The sequence below is a fragment of the Colias croceus genome, chromosome 14 (genome assembly GCF_905220415.1).
Source record: "Colias croceus chromosome 14, ilColCroc2.1".
In the NCBI taxonomy this organism is placed as follows: Eukaryota; Metazoa; Arthropoda; class Insecta; order Lepidoptera; family Pieridae; genus Colias; species Colias croceus.
The window spans coordinates 8,474,026-8,487,007 of record NC_059550.1 but is presented as its reverse complement, the minus strand read 5'-3'; the positions used below and the strand labels follow the sequence as shown (position 1 = coordinate 8,487,007).

Below are 12,982 nucleotides of genomic sequence, written 5' to 3'. Positions count from 1 at the left end.
ATCTATAGGTAAGTTTACTAAACTTGCATTATAAGTTGTTAGTTAGTTAGTTCGAATTATTTAGTTTGAAATGACGGGTGATTTAGGTATAATTATTTTTAACAAAAATCTAAACTGCCTTCAAGTTGTTGGAAATAACTTTACTTAAGTCCCCACGGAAGGCACCTTTCAAATAAAAGAAATATCATTTAAATCGATTCACCCAGTCGAAAGTTTTGAGGTAAGTGGTAACAAACCTAAAAAAAATCAGTCGAATTGATAACCTGCTTTTTTGAAGTCGGTTGAAAATAATGATTGCCCGGATTGTTTGCTTTCGTTATGTCAGGTTCTTAGAGTATTATATTAATAAAAGTCAGGTTATAATCTAGTTGGCCTTATTGTCATAGTAAGTATATGAGAATATATTGGAATATGAAAATGTTAAAATTATTAGCTCCAAAGAAATTCTTGTGTAGTTATCCTCTTAGTTTAGGTGCTACGTGTGGTGGAATTATTTTAATTGTGAGTACAGATAGTTTGTCTTAGATTTAGATATTATAAAGTAGAACCACAGACTAATAATAATATACTACGTATACGTAGAACTTACCTCATATTTGCTCGTAGAATTTGAGGTGTTACCTTTGGGGATTATTACAGTACAATGTGTTTTCCCCTCTATAATATACTATATACTTATAGCTAGTGCTATTATTCGATACTAGCTTTCCATCCGCGGCTTCGCCCGCTTTATCTAAAACCTAATAAGTTATATACTAAAACCTTCCTCTTGAATCACTCTATCTATTAAAAAAAACTGCATCGAAATCCGTTGCGCAGGGACACAGTAAATGACTTTGTTTTATACTATGTAGTGATGAATGTATCATTTCAATTTGTTATCTTTTAAACAAAGTAAGCGAAGCCGCGGTTGGAAAGCTAGAATACTATAAAATAGATTATAAATTATATCCAGGAATCTCCTTTAAGATCTGTCATTTGTTATTACATTATATTTATTTCAAATACGAAGAAATGTGTTTGGTTTAGGTACCTAAATTAATTTTATTTGATAGTCGTAAAAATAACATAATTGAAGATTTTTTTCTAGGAATCGGTAATACGCAAATTCGTTTTCCTGTACCTATTATAATGACATTTCAAATGATTTTTTAAATGTTAATAAAAATAAACCGTACATTCATATTTACGTACAAGTTTCTTAGAATTGTGTATTTCCTTGATATTCAAATTTAATATATTCGTGTCAAATTAATCAAATCCATACTAGTATTATAAATGCGAAAGTAACTCTGTCTGTCTGTCTGTTACTCAATCACGCCTTAACTACTGAACTAATTTGCATGAAATTTGGTAAAGAGATATTTTGATGACCCGAGAAAGGACATAGGCTACTTTTTATCCCGGGAAAATGACACAATCCCACGGGAACGGGAACTATGCGGGAGTTTCTTTGACTGCGCGGGCGAAGCCGCGGGCGGAAACCTAGTTTAATATATTCGTGTCAAATTAACTTTACTTTGAATGCTTTTGAGTTCTCTTCATAGAAACTTTGGTAAGTCGGTCACGAATCTGATAATAGTCTTCTAAACTTGTTCTCAAGAGTTTCGGTGTCATACAGAAAAAGACGGAAGTAAACTGAATAAGTTATTAATAAATTCAAATGAAAAAAAAAATGTGTGCGTGTACTAGTGTACACACGTAAAAAGTGAAACTTCTTTATGACCTTATTTTTATCTTTGACCTATTATATGCAACTTTACAGAAATACGTCGAATCACGCGCGGTAGGGATAAGAAAAAGATGGCGCGTAACGGAAAAATGTCACGCGTAACGAAAAAATGTTACACTAAATTTGTTTCCAACCCCGATAAAACAGTTTCACTTCAAAAAAGGATTGATAATGAAATCCTTTTAAAATCCGCCAAGCGATTATTGCAGGAAGTTTTACTGGAACTTACTATTTGGGAAAGAATTGACCACGTCTTCATATTTACAATTATGAGACACTCCTAAACACTAAAAACACAAAACATAGCATACCTACGAATTGAACTTTCTCCACGACATAGCGGTATTGCCACAGTATTACAATATTATGTATTGCCCTGAAGCGACCTTGAAAATTTACTCTCAACGCGCCTAAAGAAGCTTCACTTCACTAACATCATAGCACACTGTATAATTTTAACAGAGTTCTATTTTAATAGAGTTTTATTTTAAATTACATTGTATATAGGCGTCCAAACAGTTTCAAACTGCAAGCTATGAAAAGCAAAAGGGTGCTTTTCCACAAAGAATGTGCGAGAGAAACTAGGATGTCTAGTCTGTGCTGTGAAAATGTGTGGGAAACCCCCACACATTTTCCTATCAAAGCTGTTCGAGGAAAATGTGCTGTGTAAATTGGCATTATTGGTGGCAAAGCACCCTAATACTTCCCATATGATTAGCTCTATATCTGAATTTTTCACAACTTTCTTTCATTAAGTAAGTATAATTAATAAAGTTTATACTGCATTAGCTGCGCTCCGCGCTTTCAGCCGCGTGGCTCTGATCCTGTTGGGCTTAGCGTGATGATGTATAGCCTATATAGCCTTCCTCGATAAAATGGGCTATCTAACACCGAAATAGTATAAATAGTTCCTGAGATTAGCGCGTTCAAACAAACAAACTCTTCAGTTTATAATATTAGTTAGTACTACATAATACTTTCAGTGTGTCACAGCATCATGTGGTCTTGCATTATTCGTCCAAGTGATGACGATCAAAGACTGCGACGTTTGCTCGCGGTATGTCTGGAGGAATGCGTATAGTTTTAGCGTCACTGGCATTGTTTATTGTGCCTTTATGTTGGCCATCCATGTCTGGTTCTTGTGGGGTATTCATGAGGTAATTCATTTTATCTGTATCCCGTTTTATATTATCATCACTTTGTCATCAAGTGCGGCTTTATGATAGAAAAGTTTTGATAAGCACGTGTTTATTATAAAATCAGTTAACGATAGTAAAGTTAGTTACATTACACTTATTACAGAAAATGATTCAACTCATCACACTGGATATGTAATGAACATAAAAGTGACCTAAAACGTATAACCTTATACTTAAAACCTAACAAATTAATACCTAACAAATTAATTTGTGCACCAAATAAGTTATTAAATATTAATATTTGGTTACGTAAGACAATAAGTTATTAAGTAGTAACATTTGGTTACGTAAGACGTATAAGTGTTGCTATTTTCTTTTCTTTCTTTATAAATATCCATTTTTTCATCATTAACTTTTCATATAATCATTTTTCAGGAAAAATCATCAGTGGTGTTATGTTGGAGTGTAATAACTGCAATGTGGCTGGCCCAAACATTCGTGCTTCTTATAATTTTGATTTGCATGTACAGCACTCAAGTTAACTTCATCGCGTGGGTTCTTTCGTTTATCTTTGGGATTATTGCTGTTTGTTAGTATAATTTATATTTATTCTTTGACAAGTTATAAACCTCATTGTTTAATTATAGTCCTTTCCACCTAAGATGATTTCTGTGACACATCGATTTTTGACACGTGTAGAGATGTCTGTACTGAAATCATATCAATTCTTTCCGATAATCGATAATATTTTATATGGAAATGGAATCGATTTTAATAATGTACCAAAATTAGTTTTTTCGGCATTTCGCCATCAATTAACTAAGGAAATTTAGCAAACAACAACAACAAAAAGTCAACAATAACAATTAGTAACAATAGCAGAATACCACGTAAAGTATCAATATAAAAATACAACTTGTATACAAGGCTGACGCACTCGTACAGACGATTGACTCGATTGACAAACGATCACAAGATGGGCGCCGATTATATGATTTTCCAACTCTATGATTTTTCAACGATCCATTTCATGTACACGAGTTACGTAGGTATTACATTTTTGTGTTATTTTATTTTATTTTTCATTATATTAAACTAAACAATACTGTTTTTGATTTATAAGCTTAAGATGTTTCATTTTTATATTTTTGGTAATAATGCCGCCATAAAATAAAAATATTATGCACTAAAATTATTTTGGCGTTTTAAACATAAAATACGTAATTCGGAACACGATGAAGTGTCACAGGAATCATCGCTGAAAAGGACTATAAATACTCATTATCTGTGTGATATTTTTTTAAGACGCAGAATAAATAGTAGTTCAGGATACATCGCCTATTTTTGCAAGTGACTACTATCAAGCTGATTTTCCGTTTGTAGCTTTATTTTGATGAGACACTAATTTCAATATACACAATAATTTCGTGTACGAAACTCTCGATTGTGGTAGCTAACAGAGATAACAAGGATAAAATTTTTTGATTTGATGGTTCTCAAATATTTATTACGCAATTTGTAGGACAATATGTCTGTTGAATTATATAAACATTAACTAAGTGAAAACAAAAAAATCAGCTTGTTAGTAATCATTTATGATGACCTCGTTATCGATACACTTTGGAAAGGGGGACTCATTGAAGAAACCATAGATTTTGTAGGACAAATATTTTTTCGAATAATTTAGGTAATTATCTTCTAATCTAATCTAATCTGGTCTAATCTTGAGATTGAACAAAAAAAAATTCATTCAGTTAGTAATAAATATTTGAGAACCATCAAATCAAAAATTTTTATCCTTGTTATCTCTGTTAGCTACCACAATCGAGACTTTCGTACACGAAATTATTGGGCGTCTCATCAAAATAAAGCTACAAACGGAAAATTAGCTTGATAGTAGTCACTTGCAAAAATGGGCGATGTATCCTGAACTATAGGATTTTACCAAATTACTTTTGCAATAAAAATCGAAAATTTAAACACATTCCAGGTGTATTGTGGTACATTGTCTTAGTTGGATATGGATATTGGTTAGAGCTGAGAGAAAAAGACAAACATCCAAATCTAAATGTATCCTCAAATTAAAGGGAAGTTTTAATAAATAATTTTTATTTCATTCAAATAACATTTTATTTCCAGATAATGTTTGATCTTTAAGAAATTTTGAAACTGAAAATAGTATAATAACTTTGTGTGTGTACAAAACTAACACATGCAATTTTACATGAACTATCTTCGATAATATCAACAGTACTCAAGTATAAATGACATCGAGATAGAACAGAAGATACGATTTAAAAATAATTTAAAAACCAATACGGACACAGACTGTCATGATAAGAGTAAAAAAAATATGCGCATCTTGCCAGATATTTTGCTTTCATTAAATGAGGGTAATATTTCCTCATGATGAATGTTATTTTATGATAATGGCTGCAAAATATCAGAGTATGTAATCTATGTATGGCTATTGCATAGGCTTGGGTTAATGTGTATTGTTAACATTTTTAGTAACTAAGCTGTAGCACCAAGCATACCTAGTATTGACCAGCACAAGGTTGCACAATTTTTATCGACACACTACACTTTCGCTACACTTTCTTACAGATAGACAGCTTCCAGATAATCCAGTAAATTACAAATTCTTTGAAAATATCTGCAGAATATGTTCGATATTTCACTTACCTATGCTATATATTTATTTGCTATTTTAAGGCTATTCTACTTTGAACATTATACTATGTGCTACTGCAGTTTTCTCCGAAACGATAATTCTGAAGGAGCTTTCTTAAAACCTACTCAATTCTGGTGTAAATAAAAGACATATATTATAGAAAATAATATAATAAATACAGTACACAATTATTTCACGTATCTTAATCAACAGTATCGTCGCCAGTTGAGCTCGAACCTTGCAAATGCTTTCGATGACTATTCACCACTAATATAAAGTATATTGTCACTGAAAAAGAAACTTTATGTTACAAACTTTACATACAAATATTGAATGATCGAAACCGAGATTTTGAAATTGGTGATTTCTTAGTTATTAAGCATTAGTAGTTGTGAATTAGAGAGAAAAGGTATACTTATTTAAATGCGGTCACATATTTAGAATATCCTGAATACAAGATCGCAGTTAAATCTTTCTTTTCATGTTAACTATTATAAACATATACAAATATTTTTGGAATATATGTATTTACAAACATTTTTGTAATATTTTCAAAAATAGATTATCACCGATTGTAATGTCACAAATGCTGAGAAAAGTTGAAATGAAACGGGGCGGCCATTTTTAAAGGTCACATTTTTCACATACATTTTAATAAATTTTTTTTTTGTACACATTTACTTGTGTATATATTATAATTAGGTATACCTAGGTATTTTTTATTTATTTATTCACATCACGTAGAACTTACATACATCACATGATTTTAACCTAATTATGTAATGGTACTAACATATATACCACAGCATGCCCAATATAACTATAAACACCCGGTTCCTCTGCTTCCTGGACGTGAAGACCAGCGCCAAAAGCATCATCATCATCAGCATCACCACCACGAAGATTACTGCATACCAGATCCATAAAGCACAGAGGATGGTGTCATCCTGAAAAGGGTTGAAGTTAGTTGTAAATAGTGAAATAGTGGCTAATGTTTGTGTTATAGCCTTTCTCGATAAAGGGCTATCTAACACCGAAAGAACTTTTCAAATCGGACCAGTACCTAGTTCCTGAGATTAGCGTGTTCAAACAAACAAACTCTTCAGTTTTATAATATTAAGTATAGATAGTATAGATAATATAATTGGTACTATAGAATAAGGTATGTTACAAGTTAGAATCCTGAATTTGCTCTGGTCCAATTATTTATATCTAGATCTATCTATCTATGCTACTTAATTTTAAATGAAAACATTGTTTTCTATTTTTTTTCTATTTTTTTTATTATCATTTGAAGATTAAACCACGAAACAAAAAAAGCGTTGCTCTCTAATTTAAACAAATATGATAGCAACCTTTTCATTAACGGCCTTCCACTGCACATAATACGAACATAAATATCTGTTAAAAAAACATTTATCCTCAGTAAAATATAGTTTTATTTCGCTCGCGAAATGTTAGAAATGATTTCCTTTATCAAGAAGACGTTCTATGAAAAACGTTTGCAAAGTCAAGCTTCAAAGGCATTTATAGCGCAGCGATTCTATAGATTTTTCACAATGTCGACGTGTCTCCGGCACTATTTTTATTATGGACGAGTGAAAATATATCGTCGAGTTGAAAAAGTAAGTCACGTAAGTAGGTAAGTCAAAGTGAGTCAGTGTTGAAGATTATCTTTAAAGTATTTTTATTATTTCTGCATCTCTTTTTGGGAGAAATAATATTTAAAAATAACTAAGATTCGATATCCAACTTGTTAAACAATTCTACAATACAAGCTATAGATTTTATAGAGTCGATTGATACTAGTGCCGTGCGTGCAGCCTAAAATCAACTTCAAAGCATGAATGTTTCGTTTGCAAGTATTTTTCTTTGTTATATTCTTGGTATTGATAAAAACTTAAATATCAGTACGAAAAAAATACAATTAAAGAATATGTGTTACCTTAGCCAAACCCCAGAATAAAACCACACTTGCGGCGAAATACAGAGCTACCAATATCCATATTGTGACTAGAAGATAGCTTAACGGTATGAAAAAGGAGCACCCATAGAATATTGGATGAACCTGAAATACAAAAAAAAATACATTTAGAAAGAAGATTTATATTTTATTGATATTTTTCACGACAACTGTAACAAAATCCGCAAGTATTTAAAGGAATTAACTTAATTTTGTTTTCCTACTTTTTATTTATTTTTTTTTTTTTTGCTTTGTATACCTCATAGTGACTTGACTCATTAATCATGTTGTGTTATCCTGTAAATGTTTGTCACAATTTTCTTTTTTGTTATATTATGTACCCTAGCTCTAAGTATTGTTGTGACTGATGTTGGATGACCTAAATAAATAAAATAAAATAAAATATTGAAAATCAATTGTATATAATATATGAATTTGAACTATCTTTCTTCGACGTGGAATCACCGTTAGCTATTTTATCGTCTTGTAGGATGGTATAGCTACTATCCAATTTTGTGTTATACTTTACGGAGAAACTATCACCTGTAATACTTTCAGATTTGGAGATATAGGTACCTACATATCTATTAAATAAGCAGTGTTTTTTATTCATCCTTAAGTGTGTTTTATAAAACTAATTAAATCTGTATAAAATAATTGCATCAGAAGCTAGTGACAGTTTAAGAACAACACACCCACACTATTCCATTTTATAGATTGTGTTTCCAGGATGAAATAAAAACAATTTATCGTATGGACTTACAGATGCTCCTGCTACACTAAAAGCGCAGCTAAAAGTAAAAAACTTCTAGAAAAATAACATTTAAAATGAGCTTTTATTTTTATCATCAAGGTGAGAAGAACGACTTGACTTCTCGCTTTTGACTAGGTATAATCACTACATAGTATAAAACAAAGTCGCTATCTCTGTCCCTTTGTATGCTTAAATCTTTAAAACTACGCAACAGATTTTGATGAGGTTTGTTTTAATAGATAGAGTGATTCAAGAGGAAGGTTTTAGTATATAATTTATTAGGTTTTAGACAAAGCGGGCGAAGTCGCGGGCGGAAAGCTAGTACTCACTATACCCAAAGCCGCAACTATCATAGATCCTGTTCTCAAATCAACGCCGAAGAAGCTGGTCACATTGGGCAAATCATCCAGGGCAGTCATTGTTTGCAATTTATTTTTAGGTTGGTTACTTATATTTTAATAATGACAATAATGATTGGTGACAAATTTGAAATGACGCAATCAAAAATTGAAGCGAATAGATTATAATTTAATCAGGAAATTATAGATTATAATTTTTTTTTAACAAACTTAATTGTTAAGGAAGATATTGCAATGGAAGCACAAATGGAAGCTTTAGCGCTAAAAGTCGATGCTGAGACAATGATGTTTGTGTCTCTGTATGTCTTTTACAGTACATTCTATTATACAAGCAAAAATCCTTATAAATTTTTCCTTTTCTTTAGGAAAATTGTTATAAGTGCAAAAAGCATGTTGCAAGATGATATTATGTTCCTCGTATACAAATCCAACTCATATTGTTGCAGAATACATAATAGTAGCTAAATGATAATGTGTACCTTCTGTGTAGTAATTATAAGTTTTAATGTAAACTACTGTTACCTACCTATTATAAAGCCAAAACAAGTTCTATGAATGTAGAAGTAGCTAATTTTCTTTCCCGAAAATGTAGGTTTTAATGAACAATATAAATGCACAGCTCTAATTTATGTTGAGAGAAGTAAAGAAAGAAAAGCTCAATTTTAATTGTATATTTTCTAAAATGCTTTAAGCTCATTGGCTAGTAGAACGTGGACTTTGGACTTTAAATGTTTTCCTGTGTATTACACTCATACTATTTTTATTATATCGTCGTTAATAGGTAATATTTATTAATAATGCTATTATATTACTTATTCAAGTATTCAATAAATCATAGGTACTTATGACCGAATATCCGCCTTTTTCTATTAACTTACTACTTTTTAACTAACGGCGCAAAATATTATATTCCTCAAGTATACGTCAAAAAAAATGCACTCCGTACTTCAAGTAGTTGTTTTAACACTTTTTTGACTTAAAATTTTCAATATGTAATTACCTATTGCTACTTTTATAAACCGTCTTCGATTCTTAAACCTGATGAGTGATGACCAATGACCATACTTACCAATAACAATTAACTACGACTCCACACTAACCAATTAAAATCAATTTACCCCCCATCTGTCAACTATCAATAATTTCAATCAACAGCTTGCAGTTTGTTACAAGTACTTATAAAGTCAATACAAGTTGGCAAGAGACCCCGGACCCTGTTTCTAAAGGAAACATCGTTCAGCCAATCAAAAGTTGCTCCACTTTTAAAGGAACTTTCTAGATGGTATTGAAAATTTATCGGGGATTTTAAAACAGCTCGTGCTTGTGCTGGTAATGATATACCATGCAGGCTAGACTTGAGAAAATATACCTACGCTAAGTGTAAAGAGCTAACCACATGCTTTGATTATTTCAGCAATGTATTTCTAATCCCGGAGAAATAGTTGTGACTTGTGTGTCTATTTTTTGAGGTTGAAAAATTGAACCACTTCAAATTGAAGTCTGATGATTTGATTTAACATCTATAGTAGTTGCCGTAGGTTAATTATATATCCTACATAGACTTTTATGAACACATTGAAATACTGTTAGTAAATGTGCATGATAAATTCTACTTTCATTTTTTCGTCCTGACATTTCAAAGAACTAAATGAACTATAACGTAAGCTACATGGATTACACCAAGCCGCTTATGAAGCTAAGTTAACGAGCATTTTTGAATTTTTACAAAGCGATTAGCCCTCCAGTGTCACTAACTTTGACGATGCCGATCGGTAAAACGTTAATTGGATTATTCCGGATAGAACCGGTTTAGTTTGACTGGATTTTGCATCTGTTTTTCGTGAGGGCTTATCGAAAGACGATTAACGTTTTACGTTTGAAGCTTCTATAGTAAAGAAAAATCAATTTAGTCATGCAATGATGTAGTTATAGGTACCAGCAGCTTTCAATGAGAGCTGTTATAACTGTAGGGTATCTTTTAATGACAGTTTGCCATCCTTTTGCCCACATGCTGTCGTACCTTTCTTTTTTTACCACATCGTGGTCACTATAGGATAAAAAAACCTGTCAGGGTGCTAGATTTAATACTCCTACACCTCGACGGTCAAAGATATCTATTCTTTTATTCATCGCTATTTTCAATTCTAAACATATATTAATTTCCTTGCTGAATTAATCTATACGTAATAATATAATGCTGGAGAGTTTGTTTGTTTGAACGCGCTAATCTCAGGAACTGCTGGTCAAATTTGAAAAATTCTTTCGGTGTTAGATGGCCCATTTATCGAGGAAGGCTATAAGCTATATATCATAAGACCGACAGAAGCGTAGCATTGCGGGTGAAACCGCGAAGCACAGCTAGTTGAAAATAATTGTAGTTTTAACTGTTCTATCCAGCAAGCTCTATAGAATCCGGAATTTAACGAGAAAGTATCTCAATCCATTTTCTCGATTCCTCCAGAACCCGCAATCTTCTTTATTAAACTATAATATTATATTCTTATCTGTTATAAAGCGGTTCAGCGTATTGAAAATGAAAATTGGAAAATGTTGTAGATATAGGTACGTGTTGGATAGAGTTTAGTTCAGATTATATAAAGCGCTAGAGGAAAGAGACTGTCCATGAAATTTTGTTGAAGCAATTTATTAACATAAAACCAAAAAGTTAGTACCTATCTGCTAGTGTAAATGTCATCGTTCGGTGCAAGCTGTTTTGGAGATTAGCTGGTATAAACATAATGAACATTGTAACTCTTTTAGTTTTAATTAAGATTCGATATTTTTCTCGTACTCATATCTTAGTACATATAAGATTATTTACTTTGTAAAATAAAGCATTTTTAATAAATCGGTTTAAAAAAATAAACATGTATTTTGATATAAAAATAAACATTTCATTTTAATTTACTCGGGCAGGGTAGATTTTATTCCAAAGGAGTTCGAAAAAAGTTATTGTTTAGTACCTAGCAGTCATTGATCCAATAATAAATTATTTATATTTTTAAACATGACTGTTAGTAGATATATATTTTTATCCGTATTTTTTTTCATTTACCCTAAATATTCATTATTTTTTTTAATTAAGACGTTAGCGTTTCATAACAAAACCTCGTGTATACAATTTTACGGAGCAAAATAAAGGTTGTAATTTTTAATTATTTTTCATAAATATTGCTAAAATACAGTAATAATTACAGATTAACACTGGCATTCATTATAAATTAAAAGCCAATGTTTATGAAACAATGGATTTGTGAACAATAGATCATGTTATTATCGCTGTTCCTTTATATTTTGTTTTTATAAAATAAATCGGAAAAGAAACAATAAGATGCTACCAATCTCGATGGACCTGGAAGCCAATGAACTTCAAACCTTTTTAATTATGAATAAAATAATGTAACAAGAAATTTAATTCTTAGTCTTTGGTAAAATAACAAAAAATGTTTTTTTTTTCGTAATCTTTAGAAAAATTTCATTAACCTGTTAATTAGCCAGATTACATTACTATTTTTATTTAGGGTTGTTCGTTAAAAATGTATTTTCTCGAATTATAATTATAATTATAAAATCTCGAATAATTATTATTTATTATAATACCGATTCAGCACAAGGTATAAGTTATTTTCATAAAGTGTAGTTATTTAGATAACAACTGTAATAAACATGTCAAAATTGTACCATTTAATGAAACCATTGTTTTGTAAACGAGTTTTATTAACCGTCTTCAGAGCAGTAAGGCTGTATTGTGAGAAAATAGTGGGTGGTCAAAGATTAATATTGTAGATGCGAGATGCGTAGTTTGTTAAAGCTGTTAAAATTATGTTATGGCTTTCTGTATGTTTACGATTAAAGATTTTTTAATTAATTCGTACGAAAAAGATGTGTTAGATGATAATCTTGATAGAAAGTGCGAATATTATACATTTAGATTTAATACTTTTAAAAATTGTAATCGCTGTTGAATCATATCGTTACTTATCCTGACGATTTATAATTACAGTCTTTTTGGTTCGACAACACTTTATCGCAGCACAAAGTTAGTTCCCATGTTCCCTAATATTCACCTAACCACAAATCAAATTTATTTTTCATCCCAGAGGAGATTCAAGTTTGACAGCTTTATTTAGAGAAACCTTAATAAACAACATAGCTAGCAGAATTAAGGCTGTAAATTACATAATATTATTATTTTTTATCATACCACCAGGTGTTATTTATAGAAGCTAACAAGATTTATATAAAAAATACATAATTTTGTTTATAAAACTAATAAAGTTGTGATATTGTCACATCTATTTTATTTATAATCTATTCAGTATAAGTTTTCAATTAAACAGCTGCCTGTTGCAGTGGTTTTA

General features: G+C 31.0%; 1 protein-coding gene across 1 annotated transcript; it reads left to right on the top strand.

Moving 5' to 3' along the window:
• The first annotated feature begins 410 nt into the window (after positions 1–410).
• On the top strand, positions 411–4,957 carry LOC123697496. Its single transcript, XM_045644028.1, has 4 exons — positions 411–501; positions 2,716–2,889; positions 3,307–3,460; positions 4,862–4,957. The coding sequence occupies exons 1-4, from the start codon at positions 412–414 to the stop codon at positions 4,954–4,956; spliced, it is 513 nt and encodes a 170-aa protein (XP_045499984.1). The 5' UTR covers position 411; the 3' UTR covers position 4,957.
• The last annotated feature ends 8,025 nt before the right edge of the window (positions 4,958–12,982 follow it).

Coding starts and splice junctions, on each gene's coding strand:
- LOC123697496 (XM_045644028.1), top strand. CDS start 412: ATGAAAATGTTAAAATTATTAGCTCCAAAGAAATTCTTGTGTAGTTAT. Junction 502..2,715: donor GTGGTGGAATTATTTTAATT/GTGAGTACAGAT, acceptor TAATACTTTCAG/TGTGTCACAGCATCATGTGG. Junction 3,461..4,861: donor CTTTGGGATTATTGCTGTTT/GTTAGTATAATT, acceptor AACACATTCCAG/GTGTATTGTGGTACATTGTC.